The 24000-nt window shown below is 38.5% G+C and overlaps 1 protein-coding gene across 2 annotated transcripts in view; it reads right to left on the bottom strand.

Moving 5' to 3' along the window:
* Positions 1-24000, bottom strand: part of LOC143038129 (ankyrin repeat domain-containing protein 13C) — a 36640-nt gene that overhangs the window by 12058 nt on the left and 582 nt on the right. Inside the window, exons 2-5 of one of the 2 annotated variants that reach the window (XM_076207129.1) lie at positions 14481-14522; positions 11076-11180; positions 6136-6267; positions 4405-4628 (exon numbers count right to left, since the gene is read on the bottom strand). In XM_076207129.1, the coding sequence (XP_076063244.1) occupies positions 4405-4628; positions 6136-6267; positions 11076-11180; positions 14481-14522 (503 nt within the window). The remainder of the gene's footprint in view (positions 1-4404; positions 4629-6135; positions 6268-11075; positions 11181-14480; positions 14523-24000) is intronic. The other variant, XM_076207131.1, reaches the window with a different exon arrangement.

Here is a 24000-nt window from a genome sequence, read left to right as displayed (position 1 = left end):
TTTGTTATATATGTTCAGTATGAAACCAGTACAGTGGACAGGGCAGTGCAGTGACCCAGGGCAGTAGACAGGATGCGGGGATGACCTGTCGTCCAGGAGGTACCAAGATAAGAGGGAGGGAGGAGGGTGGAGGGGAGTGGAATATATAGGAAATGGAATGGGTGAGAGTGGTTTCTATGCCTTTTTCTTTTTGGCTATCCCCCGTGTAGGGGGAAAAAGCCTCTGGTATATGTATGTATGTATATACTAAAGGGGATAGATTGCACTGACAGAAAAGATCTCCTGATTAAAAATGGGAGGGCTTCAAGAGGTCATGGAAGTAAATTAAGAAAGACTAAATGTTATAATGGTGTGAAAAAATAGTTTTCCATATAGATGTATATGTTCACTTTGGTCTTTGGACCACGTCTTGGACTCGTGACCAACAGCTATTTCCCTCCCGGAGGAGAGCTCAGAGCTCGTATGACCGATCTATGGGTAATGCCATGACCTTACACGCACACACACTCCCAACTCCCTGCCCACGAGAGTTGGAGTAACGACTTGAAGCGCAGCGATGCTGAAATTATTTCAGCCCTTGGCAGGATTTGAACCCGGACCGCCGTAGTGACAGTCAGGGACTCTACCAACCGCGCCACCAAGTCGTGTGGAATAGCTTAGATGATATAGCCCAAGCTCAAACAATACACGAGTTTAAATCTAAACATGATAATTTGGAAATAAAAAATATAGATTAAGTTGTAACCATACATGAATTTGAGTCTAGGCATGTTGGAAAATTAAAGAATAAGAGACAGGACCCAATAAGCATTGCTTTTCTTCCTGTATACTACAATTAGGTAGATACTATTAATGAGAGCATCATTTGTGAGAGGGCTAGAGTAATTTTGGCCAACCTTGTTAAGAAAATGCCAGGAGCAGCAACAGACAAAGAGGAAGCATTTAAGACAAACTGTGGGTGGTTCGAGAAGTTTAAAAGAAGAACTGGCATCCACAGCATTGTGAGGCATGGTGAAGCAGCAAGCTCTTACACAAAGGCAGCAGAGAACTTCATTGGTGACTTCAGGAAGCTTGTGGATTCTGATGGTTACCTGCCGCAGCAGGTTTTTAATTGTGAAAAGACGGGTCTTTTTTGGATGGAGATACCAAAGCAAACCTATATAACAGCAGAAGAGAAGGCATTGGCCAGCCACAAGCCAATAAAAGACCTTCTGACACTGGTGTTTTGTCCCAGCGCCACTGCTCATTTATACATACGTACATACACCAAAGGCCCTTTCCCCCTACACGGGGGGGTAGCCAAAAAGAAAAAGGCATAGAAACCACTCCCACCCATTCCATTTCCTATATATTCCACTCCCCTCCACCCTCCTCCCTCCCTCTTATCTTGGCACCTCCCGGATGATGGGTCATCCCTGCATCCCGTCCACTGCCCTAGGTCAGAAGCAGTGTCGCAAGACACTTAATCCTTACTGCTCATTTAACATTCAGAAAATCCTCAAGCCTTCAAGAAGTGTAAAGTCCAGAAAAGCAGGCTAAGTGTGATGATGTGGAGGTTCTAACAGGAAGGCTTGGGTGACATGTGACCTTTGCATAAACACAGCAATGGAAACATGGACTGGAAGTGAAGCGTTTATTCCTGACGTTTCGTCTATTGACTTTCTCGAAGGAATGAGAAAGTCAATAGACGAAACGTCAGGAATAAACGCTTCACTTCCAGTCCATGTTTCCTTTGCCGTGTTTATACAACTTGTTCACATGGATTTTCATGTGACTTTTTTTTTTTACTGATTGGATCAATGTGTTTGGTCCTTCAGTGAAAAATTATTTGCTTGAGTTGAATCTGCCACTTCATGTCTTGCTTGCTATGGACAATGCTCCTGCCCATCCTCCAGGTCTAGATGATGACCTCCTTGATGGATTTCAATTCATCAAGATCCAATTCCTGCCTTCCAACACCACTCCTTTATTCCAGCCCATGGACCAGCAGGTCATCTCAAACTTTAAGGAGCTCTACACTAAAGAGCTCTTTGAGTGTTGATTTGAGGTAACTGAGGGGACCAATCTCCCTCTCAGAGTTTTGGATAGACCACTTTAACATCACTCCCTGCCTCAAGATGATTGACAAGGCATAGGAAGGGTCACCAAGAGAACCTTTATTTTAGCTTCGAAGAAGCTTTGGCCGGAGAGCATTGTCCAACACGACTTTGAGGGGTTTGAGTAAGTGCCTGTGGAGCCTGTAGTCAATGAGATTGTGTCTCTGGCCAAGACTATGGGGCTGGAGGCAGCTAACAACGACATCAACGAGCTTACGGAAGAGCATAGACAGGAGCTGAACACCAAAGAGTTATGAGTTGCATTCCATTTCACTGCAAGAAGTTGTGAAGATTTTGTCAGGGGAGGAGGAAGTAACAGCCTCACCAGTGCAATAAGGGAGATGCTTACAGCATGGGAAAGTGTTTCATTGTACAGTGATAAGTATCACCCTAATAAGGCAGTGGCTATGAATGCTACAAATTCAATAATAATTTTGTGTCGCATTTTCACCAAATTTTGAAGCATAGACAAAAACAAATGTCTCTAGACAGCTTTCCAGTAAAAAAGGATTCTAAAGAAAGTGAGAATGTTCCTAAAAGATTTAAAGCTAGTGAGTCAGTTGAGACTATTAAAGCAGTGAAGACAAATCTCCCTTGATGGAAGATTCCCCGTCTCCATCTCCCTTGCACCAGGAGCTACCTTCTTTTTTCGTAAATTGCAACAGTATTCATATTAATTATTTATTCTTTCCCAGGTTCTTTTACTGTATATTAAAATCTTATTTTATGCATTAATAATTCAAAAAACTATTTTAGATATTCATAAAAGTTATTTTTGTGTACAGCGAGTCCTCCTCATATGGTAATTCTTTATCCGGTAAATTCACACTTACGGTATTTGGGTAATTACTACCCTCAATTCTATTTACGTTAAGAAAAATTCACAGATACGGTATCCGCTCATGTTTTGGAGGTAGAATTAGATATTTTGAAGAGGAAAGAGCAGGGAGAAGGTACGTCTGCCATAAGTTGAAACTTGGGTTCGGTATACGGTAATTTCAATTTGCGGTAAGGTTTTCAGGAATGCATATGTACTTTATAATGAGGACTCACTGTATTTTTCTTAAACGTGGGATGCATTATTGTATTTTACATTGATTTCTATGGGGAAATTGTTTTGCTTAATAAGTGTTTCACATTACGAGTAAGATTCAGGAACGAATTATGCTCGTTAAGCTAGGTTCCACTAAATTTAGTATAACACATACTTTCATTCTTCAAACATTCTTTTTCCCTCTTATATGGGGGGTGGCTGAGCCAAAACATATATCATCTTACACCCACCCAAAACTCATTTGTTTTTCCTTCCACCTTGGCCCTTTGTGGATGAGGGGTCATCACTGTCCCCTGCCATACTGTTTGGGTCAAGAGCAATGTAGCAAGACTTAGAACTCTCATAATATGGCCTAACAATTGGAGTGAGTTTACCCTCCCTCCCCCTTCATCCACTTGAGATATTTATGGACCAGAAAAAACATCACTTTGGGTTGCACAGTTTCCTCATCCATTTATAATTACTCCCCATTAACTCTTTTCTTTTGCAAACATTCATGCTTGACAGACATTCCTCTTGCATCCAATATCCCTTTCATTCTATCCATCCACTTCATTTGTAGTCTTTTCCTCAAATTCATTCCATCAACTTCTGCTTTCCACACTCTTCTTTTTTTTTTTTGCTATGCTTTCTTCATTTATTCTTTCCATGTGCTGAAATAAGCTCAACACTCTCTGAGCCACCCTGTCTGCCAGCTCTCTTTCTACCCGTTCCCGGTTTCATCTCCACATTTTTTACTTTATCCATCTCCATAGCACACACCTTAAAATTATATAATTCTTTCAGGATACATACATACATATACCAAGGCTTTTTCCCCCTTTCAAGGGAAGTAGCTAAAAAGAAAAAGGCATAAAATCATTCCCACCCATTCCATCCTTAAATACACTCCACTCCCCTCCACCCTCCCTCTTATCTTAGCACCTCCTGGATGACGGGTCATCCATACATTAACTAAAATACCAATCACAGAAACACAAAAACTCACAACAACAAGGGAAAAATAGTTCATTATCCACACTTAAAAAATAGTTCATTAACAACATCCACCAAAATACCAAAAAAAATCAAATACTACATTTTTAAAAGGATATTACTAATTTTCTGATAAAAGAATATGGCAGTCACTTTGAAATCTACTTTAACTCGAGTCTACACGGTATTCTACTGTTTTACCAGACTTACTCATTTAATAATTTTTTTATCTCTGTAACATCAATGTCATGTTCCATCTGAATTTGCTATTTCACCTACCCTTGCACATACCTCATGCCTAACTTTCTGATAAACTTTTAATCTATTATCCAGGACGGTGAGAGCATGTGAAGGTTTAGCATCTCCAGAGAAGAGAAAACTAATATCACCACGTTCCCATCGCATATCATTGAAGTCCACTAAGGTTGTGTCCAGACGGATAGCAGCACCTCTCTTATTTATTTTACAAATGTCTGATGGCAAGATGCGAGATACCAGAGGAACTGTAGAAGAAATACACAGTAAGCCATGTGTAAATGTTCAGCAAGATAATATTCATTATTTTTTCATACGCAATAAGCAAAACAACAATACATTGGTACAAAAATTGTGTAAAACTTACACATACAGCATATTTATAACAAGACAACATCAAACCATGTTTTTCTCATCTAATGAGCTATTATCCATAAAACAATGTGGCTTGGCATGTGCCCCTTTTATTTTTCCATTCCTAAACCATGCAAAGATTGAACCTTGATACTTTTCTAGCATCAGTGCCTATTTATCTCCAATGCACCTATCTCACGGAACATGTTGCTACCTTTGTCTATACAGTACATTCTTCTCCAACTCTGATTCACTCGTACAGATTTTCTCTCCTTTGTTATCCTGACAATGAGGTTTTATGGTTTCCTGCACCTCATTCACACACTTTTCAATATAATTCCTAAAATGAACTTGAAGACCCAGAAACCAAAATCACCCAAACTAATCTTGATATAGGTTTCCCTAATAAAAACTGCATCCTTCTTTCTCAATACAAATCAAGTACATTAGCCAATAAAATCTCTTTAATTTTTCTTCACAATCTTGATTGGTTGAGGAGAAGTGTTACATGGTAAAGTGATGGGGGCAAAACTAGTCCTGCATCACTGCATTGCGTTTGACCCAAGTAAAGTAATGAAAGAAGGCCAACATTTCATCCATGATGTGCTGAGATGGAAGGAGGAGTTAAATGGGTTAAATTAATGTTTATGATGTGAAAGGAAGATCACAAATGTGTGTTACATTGATATGGGATGGGTGAAGGGTGAGCACATGCCTTGGTTGGCCAACCCTTTTATATGTGGGAAAGTATGATGTAGCTGCATGCTTTGATTCATCCATTCTGAAGTACAGTGGTAGAAGTGAACTTGTGCGGAAGATAAAAAATGAGATGGACAAATGTGTAAAGAGGAATGGGATGCATGAACAATGTCGAGCACAAAAGAGTACAAAAGATAGGTGCAAATGTATATGGATGAAGAAAAGAAGAAGCTTGAAGGGAATTTTTTTATTTACTCTGTAATTTTTCATGAATGGAGAAGTTCGGGAGAGGGGGTGCCATATAATAAAATTGTGGAGGTAAACCAGTTTGTCTCTCTTGCTTAATACAGTGAAAATACATATTGAAAAATAACTCAACCTATTAATATTTGATTAATGAGTTCAAAACAAATTCCTAATACATAGTGCACTGATGGTGTCATTAGAAGTATTCCAGTCTCGTATTTCTTTAGCTGTGGATTTGAATCCCGTATTTCTCTCCAATTCCCAGCCATGACTAATACCTGCCTCATCAGTCTAAGCACATAAAACAAAAGTGACAAATTTGGCCACAGCAACATGCATCCTGGTATAGGTCCTCACCTTCCTTTTCTTCACCTAATAAGGGGGAAGCCTACTTTCACATGCAACCAAATGATTTTTCCTGACATTAAATATCAAGTTTCTCCTTTACAATCTTACCCCAGCTCTGAAAGTCCCATTTGAGTTCCATATAGAAATCTCCCATTTGCTGGAGCGCTTTAACAAGGTCAGGTCTTCTAATTTCCATGTGACCTCGAGACTGTTGTTTCAGCTTGCGTAGCAATAACGTTACTGTTGAGAAAAAGAAAAAATGGACAAGTTAAAAAATATGCACATAAACTTGTTCATACATGTGTTTATGATGTAACAGCAGACAATGTTGATTAACAATACTCTGAAATGTGAATTTGCATACTGAAAAGATGCAATAATTTCCTGTTCAATGCCCCCCGCCCAAAAAATCTGAATTCACATGTAAACAACAAATCTATTTCTACTTAATCCCCATTTTATACATAGAGTTTCAGATATGAGAGTTGTGTAGCAGAACACATGGTCAGACCCACTGAACTTCCCATAATCTTCACATATACAGGGTCTAACAGATAAATCCGTACAAACTTTGAAGAGGTTTTAAGCACTTAAAAAGTAACATATGGCAATTCTGATTGTTTCCAGATACTTCCATTTGTCTAATAATTTAGCCAGTTGTATACTAGCACCGGTGCAATAAACATTAAGCAATGGAACAAGCCAAACGTTCAGCCATATGCGAACTTCGTCGCGCGGGTCACACTCCTAGCGCCATAATAAGGATGCTAAAATACTCCAGACAAACTGTTTACAATGTTTGTAAACGTTTTGATGAGACCGGCGAAGACCAACGAGCTGCTCACAAGCCCAGAAGGGGCAGAATTCTAACACCTCGCTTTTTAGCTGGTCTCAAGAGAAGTGTCAATGCAAATCCAGCCTTACCATTATCGACATTGGCAAAGAAGAGAGGTGTCAGCACAATGACAATTCACAGAACATTAAAGAAATTGGGATTAAGCTCATTCTCACAAGGAAAAAGACATCTTTTGACACGAAAAATGAAAGAAATCCGCTTGACCAGGTGCCAAAAGCTGTTGAACGGGATGAAGTCGAATGGCTCAGTCATCAAGTTTTTTTCCGACGAGAAGATTTTCACGGTTGATGCGACTTTCAATAAGCGGAATGATCGCTGGATACCCTCCTCATCCTCAGAGGTTCAACACAAGACTACGACGAAGAAACCAGCAAGTGTCATGGTGCTCTGTGTGGTGTCAACTGAGGGGGACGTCTTCACTCACTTCTTCAACAACAAGGAGAAAGTCAATGCCGTTGTCTATTGCAAAGTTCTAGAAGAGAAAATAATACCCTGGATGAAAGATAAGGCTAGTGGCAACCAGTTTGTCTTCCAACAAGACTTGGCTCCAGCCCACACAGCGAAGAGGACCACCAACCTTCTCGAAGTGTCAAATGTGCAGTTCTGGAACAAAGAGTTGTGGCCCTCAAATTCGCCAGACCTAAACCCTTTAGATTATTATTTTTGGGCGCGAATTGAAGCCAAGGCATGTGACAAGCCACACAGAAGTATAACAACCCTGAAGACAGACATCAAGAAGGCTGTGGGTTCATTATCAAAGTCTGAGATCATCAACGCTGTATCCAAGTTTCGTAAACGCGTTGAAAGCGTCATAACAGCTGAAGGTGGTTACATTGAATGAAATCATTGTTCTTATTGCCTTTTCTAAATATACTGAAAATTTCATAACTCTCTGTTTATTATAACCCGAGATATTAATCTTAAAACATGTGATAAGAAGTTGTACGGATTTATCTGTTAGACCCTGTATGGAGGGACTGATTAACTGTCCACACCAGTATTCTTTACGTTGTCCCTTCAATCAGTCAATCAGTTGTTGCCAAGTTTTACTAAGCAGAAAACCTGCAGCTCCACGGTGGCTGGCAATGGTCTTTGGAACCTCCCACAGATCTCTTTGGAAAAAAAATTTGGGTTGTTGTCTGTAATGTACCACTGTGGGACTGTTTCTATGTCACCAGCTCAAAGTGGCAGGAAATGAAGAGCAGTTGCCAGCTGTCAGCTCTTCATGTGTGAAAAACTGTAAGAAATACAGTTGAAGTTAACAGAGCGAGATCTTGGGCCCAGTCTGGAGAACAAGTGTCAGCCCCTCAGGGCTGCACCTCTTAATGGAGGTGAGAAGGTTGACAGGATTTAAAAATGGACAACATTGCTGTCCATCTTACCAGACCACCACATGCAGGTACCTGTTATTGGTCCCACATTGCCCCTTAACCACTTCACTCCAGGCCAAAATCTCGCAGGCAGCATTAGCTGCCAGACATACGATGTTGCGTCATAATACTCACATTATAAAAAATAAAGTCACAGCTGTATCGATCATTCTCTCTTTTACCCATGAATTTTGATAACCATAGAAAATATGATGAAGCCAGTTTACAGAGTATGGGGGTCACGCAGGTATGACTACAATAAATATAATCAAGACGCCGACATAGGCATCCTCGCGTACCCACTTGCTCCTCATGACGCCTACGTAGGCATCACCGTATGGAAGGGATTAATATCTGCAGGGTTTAGGGCCAGGAGTCTAGCAAGAGATATCTATGATTATAAATACATACATACATACATATACCAAGCAGCAACAACTGGCTTATCTCCCATTTTTCTCAATATTCTTTAACCATTTCTAATCCTGTGCCCATTACCCTCCCATTTACCTTCCACTGAACAACCACTGTGACATGACACATCCCTGGCAGTCCTATCTTACCTCAAACCACTTGCTCTCTCTATTTCTAATTCTAACACAGACACTACTATCTTAAAAGCTCTTGTCTGCTCTTAATAGCTTTCCTCCTATCCCATATATCTGTAGTACCTCCAATAGTGCATTCCTGTCTACCCTGTCATATGCCTTTTCCAAATCCATAAAGACCCAAAAAATCATCCTTACCATCTGGTAAAGCTTTCTCATATATGTCTTAACACAAAAATCTGATCCACACAACCCCTACCTGTCCTAAACCCAGTGTTCCTAACCAATTACTCTCTCTGTTCCTCTCCTAATCCTATCAATAAAACCCTCCCATAAGATTTCCCAACTACACTCAACAAACTGATCCCTCTGAAACTACTACACTCACATTTGTCCCCTTTTCTCTTATAAAGTGGAACTATACAGGCCTCCAGTCCTCTGGCACTCTACCTTCTTTTAGACAAACATTATACAACTTATCCAGCCAGTCCACCATCACTGTACCTCCCCAGTTGTTATTTGCTGATGACACTACGTTTGTGACAGGATCAGAGGAGGGGTTAAGGAAGTTAGTGATGGACTTTGGGAAGGTGTGGGAAAGGAGAATGAGAGAGCTTGGAGGAAGTGGATAGCTTTAGATACTTCAGGGTGCATGTGGCAGGAAATGCAAGAGTAGAGGTGGAGGTAGAATACAGGTTGAGAGAAGGGGATTAAGAAGTGTAATGGGAAATAGACATTTGGAAATGGATGATAAGAAGAGATTGTATGAAAGGGTGATTGTGTCAACAATACTGAATGGAGCAGAAACATGGAACATAAGAGAGGAAGAGAGGGAAGTTTAAATGTGTTTGAGATGAAATATCTAAGAGGTACGGTAGGGGTTACTAGGGTGGATAGAGTGAGAAAAGAGAAGGTGAGGAGGAGAGTAGGGGTGGAAAAGGAGGTGGGAGATAGGGTTGATGAAAGAGTATTGGGATGGTTTGTACACATGGAAAGAATAAGTGAAGAAAGATTAGTAAAAGAAGTGTGGAAGGCAGGGTGGATGGAGTGAACAGGAGGGGGAGATTGAGGATAAGATAGATGGATGGGGTAAAAGGAGTGTTGAGAAAGAAGGATATATGTTGAGGAAGGGAGAGAGAAAATAGATAGGGGTGAGTGGAGAATGGTTGTTTATGGATGATGCTGTGACTTATAGAAGGGAATGGGTGGGGGATGGGTGGTTAGGGAGTATGTGTGAATGCTATTTTGATGCAGCCATAAGGGATTTCTCTCCATCTTTTCTTTTTCTGCATGAGGGGATGTGCTGTGTCTTGTTGCATTGCTTCTGACCCAGGGCAGTGGGCGAGATGCAGGGATGACCCATCATCCAGGAGGAGTCAAGAAAAGAGGGAGGGAAGGAGGGGTGGTGAATGGGAGTAGACTGGGTGGGGATGAAATGGGTGGGAGTGGATTTACACCTTTCAATTTTGCTATCCTTTTGCATGGAAGAAAAAGCCCTTGGTATATGTATGTACATATACCTAAGTTTTTCCCCCTTACAAGTGAGGTAGCCAATGTCAAAAAAGCATAAATCCACTCCCAGCCATTTCATCCCCACATACTCCACTCCTCCCTCCCTCCCTCTCTCTTTTCTTGGTTCCTCCTGGGTGATGGGTCATCCCTGCATCTTGCCCACTGCCCTGGGTCAGAAGCAATGCAGCAAGACAGAGCAAGGTTACTTCATTTAACCACTTCACTCTGGGCCAAAATCTCGCGGGCAGCATTAGCTGCCAGACGTAAGATGTTGCGTCATAATACTCGCATTATAAAAAATAGTCACCACTGTATCGATCATTCTCTCTTTCACCCGTGAAGTTTGATAACCATAGAAAATATGAAGAAGCCAGTTTACAGAGTGTGGGGATCACGCAGGTACAACTACAATAAATATAATCAAGACGCCGACATCGGTATCCTCGCGTACCCACTTGCTCCTCATGACGCCTACGTAGGCGTCACCGTATGGAAGGGGTTAATTGGTGACATCCCCCTCCATTCCTTCATGCAGAAAAAGAGAAGATGGGGAGAAATGGGCTCTGTCAAAATATCATTTACATTCATACGAACTTCTGAGTTGTCAACACCACCTCTCATCCTCTCTTCACTCCTGACACCCTCCCCACTACACTCTATCGATTGATTAATTGAAGGTCAGCTGGTTGAACATCTTATAACGGAGATCTAACTACAAACAGGGTAAGCATATATGAAATAAACTTTGGAAACTTCTCTTACTTGTTTGTCTATCTCCATAGCTGATTGCCTCTGCGAGTGGACTCCAACCATGGCAGTTCTTTACCTTGACAGGTGCACTATGGGCCAACAATAAGTGAATACATTCTGTAGAAAAAATATATATATAATAAATAAATGCATGACACCATAATGCAAACTGCAAATATTATTCTCATTTGCATTTTTTTTTTCCAGCATGTACTGTAAGGAAGTGTACTGTAGCTCCGCCCATCTGTGATGTCACCATGACGCGTTCGGACGGAGACATAAACTAGGGCCATTAGTTTTAAGAGAATGAGAAAAATTCCCAACCTCCAGTCCAGGATTCCATTAGAGGAATAGTTTAGGGAGAGATTGTGATGGCTAGGGGTTGACTTGAGAATTGAAATGGAGTTTCATGATATAACACAAAAGGGGGAGTTGGTAGATTTACACATGGAGGCAAACACATACGCCAATCTCTCTGTTTCTTGTGCATAGCTAGATTAGTCTCACACCCCAAATATTCCCATTAACAGGTATGTCAGTGAGTTCTGTAAAATTAATGGAAATACATGACCATAACTGAAATAAATGGATATACATTGAAAATATAATAGATAGATATTAGTATTAAATATTTAGTAAGTCTCACACCACACCTGTCCCATTAACAGGGAGAAAAGGGGTTGGGGGAGGAGGAAAAAAAAAAAAAAAAAAAAAAAAAAAAAAAAAAAAAAAAAAAAAAAAAAAAAAAAAAAAAAAAGCTTGTCGTGTAGGGTAGGATGAAAGGGATCACATATCAATCGGGTGAAGTTGTTGTGCAATTGTTAAGTGAAACTGTGTCCAAAATTGTCCTCCACTAAGGATATAGTAGATCTGATGTTAGGTTTTGATAGAAGTAGACGAAGTAGACACTTAGATAGTGGCCAGAAGGTTGGAACATAAGAACTGCACCCATGCACATGCCTGTGACCTACTTAAGGTGCCCACATGCACTGATTCCCATGGCCTCCATAGCTGCGTCATAAGCTACCTTAAATGTTCAGGTTATTAAACCTAAGTCAGTTGAGTCACTGTAGTTATTGAACAGGACCTATATATCTTGAGTACAATAATTGTTGAACAAGACCAACATATATTTTCTTAATGTGTTTATTACAATTTAATGACTATTGGAGAACCACATATATATTTTTTTCACTACTTTGATACAATTTTCAATCTAAGATCCACATATATTTTCTTGCTACATTTGATACAAGTTAATGAGTATTGAATAGAATCCACATATAATTTGCTGCAATTTAATAATTAACGGATAGAAAACTCTATATTTTTTCATTACCCAACTTGGACATCACTACTGAACATCACAAACAGCCTACTGCTACCAAAACATCTTGAATGGCCAGAAAGGAGGAGATTGGAATAAAATATGGTTTAATGAAGAGTAGCTTCCATTCCAGATCATATATATGGTGGCAGTGATACTTTTTTAAGTCATTAGGCTTAATATCACACTTCCAAGTGACCCTTATATAGGTATATTTGATTTTTCTCATTGGAGGTGCTCCTGATTAAACACTATTCTGTAGAGGCATTATAGACATCTTGCTCCTCCATTCCTCAATTGAAAGATAATACAGTACTACCTCTCATTAACGTACGTTAATTAGCTGTGTTTGTGGTGTTTTTGGTGCTGCTGTTTAGTGCTGTGCAATCACTATGCCACCCAAAAACCACTCCAAATCAACGGACACCATTACCCCCCTTTTAGTCTGTTAATGAGAGGTAGTACTGTAATAATTATCATTCACGATGCCGCATTTCTTGACTGCACCACACTGTGGCTTCAAGATAACCAGCCATCTCCACTGCATTGGCTCATAGGTCACTCAGAGAATAACTTTTGTCATGTCTGGATCTTAGTACTGGTCAGTGTTGAGATGCTCTTCTGTGAGGTGGCAGCATCTGGGAATGGTGCCGATCACTAGGTTAATTTTGTACTGGCATTTAGTACTAGGTTGACCTGAGCACAGATGGGCTAGCATGGTGTTTGTGTGTCTTGGGAAAATGTCTTTTAGATGGACAGATTCAATATGGTACTGAAAGGCCTGGAGAGGAGTTTCTTGTTTATTAATTTGTGTCTCTATAAGATACTATGGAATATTGGGGGTATTTTTTTAAACATTTGTAAACAGTAAGTGTAGATTTCTTGTGTCCTATGGGGTGTAGTTGTGTGATGTGTAACTTGTATGTGGGTTCAAGGACTCTTGAACAGAATTATATGCAATCATTATCACATGCTATTCTATGGGGAGAATTTTCATTTGTGATTGTAAATGGCTTATTACATTTCTTAAAGTATTTACCTAGCTGTATTTTACGGGATGGGAGCTATGCTCATTGTGAACCATTTTCGTATCTCTCCACATCCAATTTATTCTTGAATGTGTATAGTTCTGGCATTCACCGTTTCACTGTGTTCTTAAGGTTGTGTTTACTTGATCGTTACATAACGGATAGGAACTGCGATCATGGAATCCTGTCACTGTCTAATTATATCATCAAACATTGATGTAAATTCATTACGCTGTTTGCCTAGATGATTTTTCTTATGCCACAAATTAATGTATTCACGTGAAAAAATATTTTCTAACATTCTTCAATCACTTCACTACTTAAATTTCTTGTTATGTCCTTGATATTCTTTTGTAATCTTGTCCACACCCTCCATAATTCTAAAGATAGCAAGCATGTCACCTCATTCTGTTCTTTCTTCCAGTATGGGTAATCTCAAATTGTCTAGGCTTTCCTTGTATTTGTCAGATAGGCTTGGAATCATTCTAATGCCCTTTGTCTTCTCTATATTTCTTATATCTTCCCTTTTAGGTACTCCTACATCCTGTAGTTTTTCTTTGTATTCCTTATTGCAGGGAACTAAACAGTGGAAGCTTTTAAGTGTCATCTTTATGATTTTTTTTTCTATCTTGTAATGAGTTTTTTCATTGTCTGAATACTGAGCTTGTTACTGCTCTAAGCACATTCAGTTCCTTACTTGTTTTCCTGATTTCTGTTCTCCTTATGGGCCAATCTGGCAGTTGTTGCTGGTTACCTTGGAGTCATGTCTCTTTCCAAGAGACCATGAGGAATGGATTGATTGTTCTTATTTGAAAGGAATGAAGGAAGGAGGGAGGGAGGAAGGAGGAGAGAAAATGAGAGCCAATGGCAATTGAGGTCATAATCTGTATTATCCTTAAATTCTGTATGACAAAAAAAAAAACTCAATGACAGTCTGAATAAAAGCTTAATAATGTTACTATTTTCATATACAGGTGGACAAATACTTGGTGTGAACTGCATTTATAGCTAAAAATGATTAGAAATGAGCAGTTGGTTAACAATAACCTTTCATAATCTTACCTTTGTGTCCAAGCATAACTGCCAAATGTAGTGGTGTGTTTCCTGAAATGGAAAAGAAAGAAATTAGAAATTGGAAAAAAAAAAAAATTATATATATATGTATATATATATATATATATACACACACAGACAAACACACACACATGCAGTATCTCTATGAACACCTGGTATATAAAAAAAAAAGGATTCAAAGAGTAATGACAAAGATGGCACCAACACTTTGCAAGTTGATATACGAACAAAGATTGGACAAACTAAACTTCTCAACTCTGGAACAAAGAAGAGAAAGAGGTGATTTGATAACCATCTACAAAATTATGAAAGGGATGGAAATTCTTGATAGGAATGACCTACTAAAATGGGACAGAAGAAATACAAGAGGACATGAGAAGAAACTTAAGAAAGACAGTTACAGAAGCGATCTGATAAAAACAGCTTAAGTGACAAAAGAATACTTGTTTCTCACAGACATGAGACCAAAACCTTTTCACCCTGCTCTTACTAGGACCTGACAACAGTATTGTGTATTCAGTGATAACTCACTAGGCAGAAATCATTATTTTGGCATAAAATAAAACCCATATGTCATTACCCCCATAATGTTTGTGATTTCTGTTATTGATCCTACCATACCTTGGTGAACGGCATCTTATGTTATGATACTTCCATTTCAATCCCTCCTTGGCGGATTCATATTTCCCCTTCCATCAACACATGATGAACTTCGCATAAGTATCATAACAGATGCTACCATTTTTGTATACGTTTCTCGCCACCCCCTTCCATTTTCTTTTAGATCAGGTGACAGGAGTCACCTTTCGGAAAGGGGAAGCCATATGTAACATAAGGCAACACTCATGCATCACCATCATGTGTTCAGGCATGAGAAAAACCCTCCTATCAAGCAATGAGCTCATAATGGACATATGATCAAGGCAGATACCTAATATCACCAACCACTCACATGAACACTATACTCTCTATTATGAAACACTTAGAGGCATGATTCAACAAAAAAACACAACCATACACTTTTTATTAACAAAATGTAATTTATAGATATGGTTTGGATAATAATGTTAAGTGTACAAATGAATTATCATGAGAGGACAGAGAGGGGGGGTCACCAATTTTATGAAGCGGCCTTGCTGTGGATGGGCTGTGTCTTGCGACACTGCTTCTGACCCAGGGCAGTGGACAGGATGCAGGGATGACCTGTCATCCAGGAGGTGCCAAGGTAAGAGGGAGGGAGGAGGGTGGCAGGGAGTGGAATATATAGGAAATAGAATGGGTGGGAGTGGTTTCTATGCCTTTTTCTTTTTGGCTACCCCCCATGTAAGAGAGAAAAAGCCTTTGGTATATGTATGTATCAATACTCTGGTAACTATGTGAATAAAGCAAGGTCAGCAGTTTCGACTTTGGATCTCCGAGACTGGTGGTAGCACCATCAGTAGTCTCACAGAGAGTGTGCCATGAACCACTCACTCATAAAACTGTATCCTGTTTGGCTAACAGAAACTCAAAAGGAATGCGGTGTTTTAATTTGGCAATATCCCTCAGCCAGAGGATACACTTTATCTCCACACGAGATAACACGTGCTGCTTTTTCTTTAATGGATTATGGAGTTAAGATAGTGTGCTCTTATCACCTCACAACTTTCAAGACTTTTGGTTCCTATTCGTGCAAAGCAAAATATTTTGGTTGCATGGGTCGCACAATATCTATTGTGCAATACATTTTCAATATTTATCTAATATTATTCTTCATATATCCTTAACAATGGATATATGGTTTCTGAGAGAGAGAGAGAGAGAGAGAGAGAGAGAGAGAGAGAGAGAGAGAGAGAGAGAGAGAGAGAGAGAGAGAGAGAGAGAGAGAGAGAGAGAGAAGAGAAGAAACAGACAAAGACAGCGAGAGGGAGAGAAGAAGAGAGGGGAGGAGAAAAGAAGGGAAAGGGGAGACGAGAGAGAAAACGAGAAAGAGGAGAGGAGAAAGGAAGGAGAGGACAGATAGTAGAGAAAATAGGGGAGAAGATAAAGAAGAAAGAGGAAACAACAGAAGAGAATATAGAGGAAAAGAGAGGAAGGAAAGAGAACAGGAATGAATGGAAAGAGAGTGAGAGGAGAGAGGGGAGAGAGAGAAGGGAAAAAGAGAGGGGAGATAGGAAAGATGGGAATAAAGAGAGAAAGGGGAGAAAAAGAGAGTAACAAGGAGAGACACAAGAGAGGAAAGAGAAGAGAGAGGAGAATGTTTAAAGATCAAGATTCAAATGGAGGGAAGGTAAACACATATTGTTACTTCTTCATTAACATATGTTATAAGAAATATGATGTTATTAGTGCAACATTAGAAACACATCATGAATCATACTTTTTATTCATTTTTTCTTCAGTGAAATGTATGTTATGGGTTGGCATTATCTTGGTATTTCATTTCTTTATTTGGCAGGTTCTTGACATATATTTCCCCATGAAATTTTCATTTCTTAATCTTTATATCAGCATGGTGACCAAAATAGTTATCAGAAGAGGAAGCATGTTATCTCTGCATGGATTTGCCAACTATTAGACAAGAGAACTGGTGCCCAATAACAATAGTAATAATAATAAATTCAATAATAGCAACAATATTATCATTAATATTAATAATAATGATTGATGACAATGATTATGATGGTGACAATAATGTTAACAACTGCTGCCTTGGGATTCATACATAGAAAAAAAAATATATATATATATATATATATATATATATAAATATATATATATAGGTATATATATATATGGGGTGGGGTGGGGGGTTGGTAGTTAAATCATACACCCACCATACTAACCTTGATATTCATTAACTAGAAACCCACAGCACCAATGACTGGCAATGTTTATCAGACACTCCTACATTTCTCTCAGGAAAGAGATGTTGGACGTCTGTATTGTATCAATGTATTTACAGTACTACCTCTCATTAACAGACATTAATTAGCTGTGTTTGTGGTGTTTTCGCTGTGTTTTCGTGCTGTTGTTTTGTGCGTGCAATCACTATGCCACCCAAAAACCACTCCAAATCAATGGATTATTCACATCAACGGACACCGTTACCCCCCTTTTAGTCCGTTAATGAGAGGTAGTACTGTACCTAGTTGTATTACACGGGAAGGGAGCTATGCTCGTGGTGACCCGTCTTTGTATCTTTCATCATCAAGTTTTTTCTTAAAATCTTGAATAGTATTTGCACACATTGTTTCTTTATCTAAGTTATTCCAGGTATCCAGAACTCTGTGTGGGAAGCTATTTTTTTCCGATCTCTTCTATATTTATCCTTTCTGAGTTTCTTTTCATGATTTCTTGTTTTTCCATTGTCATTTTTAGCAAGGATTTCCATTCCTTTTATGATTCTAAATATAGTCAGTAGATCACCTCTTTCTCTTCTCTGTTCCAGTGTTGGTAGTTCCAATTTCAATAATCTTTGTTCGTATGTTAATTTGGAAAGAGCTGGTGCCAACTTTGTCATTGCTCTCTGTATTCTTCCTAGTTTCCTTATATTCTTTTTAGTATTGGGTGACCATAGTGCTGCGTATTCCAGTTTTGGTCTAATCAATGTAACTAATATCTTTTTAATCATTTCTTCATCCAAGTAATCAAATGCCACTTTCATTGACCTTAATAGGTTGAAGGTTTCTCTAACTATTTTGTTTGTATGTTTATACAGTGTCATGTCTTTGCTGATTATTACTCCAAGGTCCCTTTCTGAGTGCACTTTCTTGATTTCTTCTTCACAAATTTTATAATTTTTTGAAATTCTGTTTTTACTTTTTACAAACTCCATTATGCTACACTTCTTGATATTGAAGTTCACTTCCCACTTTTGAGTCAATTTCCAGATTTTGTCCAGGTCTGATTGTAATGAATCACAGTCCTCTTCTGTTCTTACTTTCTTCAATATTTTTGCTTCATCTGTGAAGAAATTCAAATAACATTCAACTTATTCATCCATGTCATTTATGTATATGGCAAACATGATTAAAACCAGCACTGACTCTTGTAGAACACCACTTATCATTTCTTCCCATTTCGAGTATTTGTCTCTAATTACTACCCTCATTTTTCTCCCAGTCAGGAAGTCTTCCATCCATTCTAATAGTTTACCTGTGATGCCACCTATTGATTCTAATTTTCTTATTAATTTCTTGTGTGGTACTTTGTCAAATGCCTTTTGTAGGTCCAGATAGGCACAGTCTGCCCATCCCTCCCTCTCTTCTATTATATCTATTAGTCTCGAGTAGAAGCAGATCAGGTTTGTTGTACATGATCTTCCTTGTCTAAATCCAAATTGGTTTGGTTTGGGTTTAGTATAGATTTTTCTTCCAGGTGTTTAACCCATCTACTTTTGATCACTTTCTCACATATCTTAGCTACTATGCTTGTTAGGGAGACCAGTCTGTAGTTAGTTGGATTTTTTTGTTTCCTCCTTTATATATTGGTACAATGTTTGCATTTTTCCAGTCTTGTGGTACCTTTCCTTCTTTGACCAAGCATTTCATTATAGTGTGTATTTTATCTGTTAATTCTTCTACACATTCTTTCAGTATCCAATTTGCAATTCCATCCAGACCATGTGATTTTCTGACATTGAGGTTTTTTATTTGGTTGCTAATTTCCTTCTTTGTTACAGTTATTTCCTTCACTGGGGGGTATTTCTGTCTCTCTATTCCCTCACACTTAGGTGTGTTCTCAAATGTGAATACCAATTTGAAGTGGCTGTTCATAACTTCTGCCATTTCCTGTTCTTCTGTATATTCATGACTTCCTTGGCACAGCTTTTCTATTTCTTGTTTTTTAGTTTACTGTTCACATAGCTGTAAAATAGTTTCAGCTGCTCCTTGCATTTTTCTATTATTTCCTTTTCATAATTTCTCTTTTCTTCTCTGCGTATTTTCACATAATCATTTTTTAGTTCGATGTATGTTTGCGATTTGCTTTTTTTTTTTTTCCATTTTTTGTCTCTTTTATCCTTAGCTTCACTACATTTTTTGTTGTACCAGTTCTTTATGTATGTTCTTTCTTGCTTTTGTTGAGGTACATATTTGATCACACCCTCATTATAAATTTCTTTTAGTATATTCTATTTCTCCTCCATCCTTGTTTCTTCATTTAGGAATTTTTCCCAATTTGCATTACAATTTTTTTTTAAGTTTATCAAATTTTTTGTTGTTGTATATTAGACTTCCTATTCAATGTTTCTCCTTTCTTCTTATGTCTTTTTGCTCTTTTAGTTTGAATTCTATTAGTACATGGTCACTCTTTCCTATTGGTATTTTGTAATCTATTCTGTCTACAATTTCAGGTTCCGACGTATTAAATCCAATCTCGAAGATTCCTCATTGTTTCTGTATCTGATATTTTCATTTATCCACTGAGTCACTGTGTATTCAATGGTCATATCTACACTGTGTATATATATATATTGCAGAAACAACAGGGAAATAAATAAAACAGGATACTAAACATTTTTGTCTATAAGACTATAAGACATCTTCAGAAGATATCTCAGTAGATGAAAACATTTAGTATTCTGACCTTTTGATTTCCCTGTGGTTTCTGTAAAATATTCATGCATTCATTGTGGTTATTGTTATGTGTATGTGTATATATATATATATATATATGTATATATATTTATATATATATATAGATAGATATATATATATATATAAAATACAGACAAATATGGAGGTGAGGTGGCAAAATGAAACGTTAATGCTAGAGTATGGAGTTTTATTCAGAACCAGACGTTTCGACCTCTTGGGCCTTCCTCAGTGGACTGATTCTTATTCTGTATTCAGTCCACTGAGGAAGGGCCAAGAGGTCGAAATGTCTGATTCTGAATAAAGCTCCACACTCTAGCCTTAACGTTTCATTTTGCCACCTCACCTCCATATATATATACACGTATATATATATACATACATATACCAAGGCTTTTTCCCCCTTACAAGGGAGGTAGCCAAAAAGGAAAAGGCATAACATCATTCCCACCCATTCCATCCCTGAATACACTCCACACCCCTCCACCCTCCCTCTTATCTTAGCACCTTCTGGATGACGGGTCATCCCTGCACCTTGTCCACTGCCCTGGGTAAGAAGCAGTGTCGCAAGACACAGCACATCCACAGCAAGGCCGCTTCATTAAATCGGCAACCCCCCTCTCTGTCCCTCCAATGCATAAAAGGAGAAGACAGGGAGAAATCCCTTCGGGCTGCGTCAAAATTTGCTCACACACACTACCTCACCCCCCATCCCCCCGCCCATTCTACCTCATGCATCACAACATTATCCATATACAACCATTCTCCATTCACCCGTCTTCTGTCCTCTCCCATCCTTCCTCAACAGACATTCCCCTCTTCCCCCCTTGACCCCATCCATCAACCTCATCCTAGGACGTCCCCTCATGTTCACTCCCTCCATATCTGCCTTCCATACCTCTTTTACTAGTCTTTCTTCACTCATTCTTTCCATGTGTCCAAACCATCCTAATACTCTTTCATCAACCCTATCTCCCAACTCCCTTTCCACCACCATTCTTCTCCTCACCTCCTCATTTCTCACTCTATCTAGCCTAGTAACCCCCATCATACTTCTCAGACACCTCATCTCAAACACATTCAAACTCCTTCTCTCTTCCTCTCTTATGTTCTATGTTTCTGCCCCATACAGTGCTGTTGGCACAATCACTCCTTCATACAGTCTCCTCTTAGCATCCATTCCCAAATGTCTATTCCTCATTACACTCTTCAATCCACCAAGGCATTTACTCGCTTCTCTCGATCTACATTCTACCTCCACCTTCACTCCACCCTTTCCTGCCACATTTGCACCCAAGTATCTAAAACTATCCACTTCCTCCAGTCGCTCTCCCTTAATGCTCACTACCAATCTACTGCCACTGTATATATATGATATACGTGGGAATAGGAAACACAGGAGTCTTAGTCTGAGTTTATTTATAGCATTGCATGATTCACATGACCTTGCCAACCTTTGCCACATCACTCCTGCAAACTTCTCAATCTCATCTCTTCACCTTCTGTCTAGTCTCCCTCTTGCACGCTTCCCATCTAACAGCGTCCGCTCAGTAACACACTTACTCCATTGCTTGTCAGTCGTTCATGCCTCCACAATATCTTTTACTCTAATCTCCTCTCTCACCCAACTTGCTCTCTTTAGGTCTCTCAGCATTATTCTCATTATTGATCTCTCCATTTCCCTCTGTGCAGTCCTTAGCTTTGTCTCCATGTCTCACACCTGTAGATTATTGCTGGCAGAATGCATTGATTGTAAATTTTACGTTTCAAACATAAAGGTAGAGAGCTTCTCAAGATTTCATTATACTTACAAAACACTTTCCAACCAACTGTAATGTGTCTTTTTATTTCATTGTCATGATCTTTGGTCCCTTTCACCATCTGGCCTAAATAACTATACTCTTCAACTTCTTCATGACTCTCACCATCGATTATAATCTCTCTACTTTGAAGCTTCATGTTGAACATTACAACCTTGCTTTAATGGGATCTTCAGAGTTGAACCAGGAATGGAAAGGTTTGAATATTACAATATTGGGAATACCTTCATCATCTGAGAGCTACAAGTAACTATTCTCATTTCAGAAACAGCAGAAGCCTTGTACAAAATGTGCTGGGATATCAACTAAAATGTCTCAAAGTACATTTAAAGATGAATAAAGGTAAAACCAAGGTAATGTTCACCTCTAAAATCCAAAATGGTAAATTTCTAGAAGTGCACATTATGCGATAGAGCATTAGAAAATTAAATAATAATTATATAAATTATAATACATCAACATAATATACATTATTCTTGGCAAAAAATTAATAACAGGAAAAAGTGCTAAGAGCAATATATAAACCAATATAGGCGCTTCGGCTGCTTGAGACGACATTTTTGTTTTGTAAGTAATTTCATTTGGCATTGAATCAATATACATGAGTGCAGATAAAGAAAAGAACACATAGTTCAAAATACCAATTACAAATGTCGAGGATAACACAAAAAACCATGTAAGCTTATTTCCATTGTGGTCCTCAAGGTAGATGTAGAGGTCAAAGAAATTAAAGTATGATAAATTTGTCTATTCTAACCTAACCTACCTAATGTAACCTGCATTAAGTAATGTGGTACCTGTAATTCTAGAGGTTGTCAAGGTGTTCATTGTCACCTTCGACCTCCTAATCTATCAAAACAAAGATGGCATCTAAAGGAGTTGATGCAACTTTGTTTGCTTGTGCATAGCTTTTAGCAACATTTTTGGTTATTGATTTCTGCCAAGAAAAATGTTTATTACATTGATGTACTATAATTTACAAAATAAATATTTAATTTTTTTGTGTTATATCGCCTATGTATACACTTCTAAAAAATATCTTCAAAATAAAGATCATAACTGATAATAAGAATCTTGAAGAAATCTAAGATTACTGTATAATTACACATTTCAAATATTAAAATCTACTATAAAACAATGCAGAGTAATATGAGATGGTCCTTAGTCTGCAATACAAAACAAGTGTATAAGCCTAACTACAATCTATGGATGACTCAATATTTTTTTAGAAGTGCACACCTGTGATATAGTAATAGAAAATTAAATAATAATTTTGTAAATTATAATACATCAATGTAATATACTTTATTCTTGGCAGAAATCAATAATAGAAATAGTTGCTAAAAGCTACAAATATGCAAACGAAGTTGCGTAGACTCCTTTAGACGCCATCTTTGTTTTGATAAATTCAGAGGTTGGAGACAATGACAATAGCCTGATGACCTCTAGAATTACAGGTGCCGTATTACTAAATGCAGGTTAGGTTAGGTTAGGTTGGGTTACAACACACGAATTTAGCATACTTTAATTTCTTCAACCTCCGCCTCTACCAAAATAAACATGGCATCTCAAATAGTCAAAGTGGCTACATTTGTTTATTAATGATTTTTAGCAAATGTTTCTATTATTGATTTCCACCAAGAATAATGTATATTACGTTGATGTATTATAATTTATAAAATTATTATTTAATTTTCTATTACTATAACACATAGGTGTGCACTTCTACAAATTTACTGATGACACTTACGACCTGACAAAGATGGTAGAGACAAAGCTATGGCATGCACAGGGGGTAACACAGATCAATGCTGAGAACAACATTGACAGATAGGGGATGGGCACCCTGGATGAGATGAAAGAGAAGTGGAGACAATACGGGGATTGCAAATGGAACAGAAAGAGGCAAGTAGCCTGAGAAAGCTGTTAGGTGGCAGACAGAGCAAGTATGTTAGTGAGTGGACATGGCAAGATGGCTAACGTAGAAAGAAGAGGGAAACCAGACAGAAGATAAAGAGACGAGAAGATTTCAGAAGTGACATGGCAGAGGTTGGCACAATTGTGCAACTTATGGAATAGTTTGGAAAAAGTCTTTGTTCAGCAGTGGGCTCC

This window comes from Oratosquilla oratoria, chromosome 23 (assembly GCF_046742065.1).
Source record: "Oratosquilla oratoria isolate Oo_2021 chromosome 23, ASM4674206v1, whole genome shotgun sequence".
Classification (NCBI taxonomy): domain Eukaryota; kingdom Metazoa; phylum Arthropoda; class Malacostraca; order Stomatopoda; family Squillidae; genus Oratosquilla; species Oratosquilla oratoria.
This window is presented reverse-complemented; position numbering and strand designations above follow the sequence as displayed.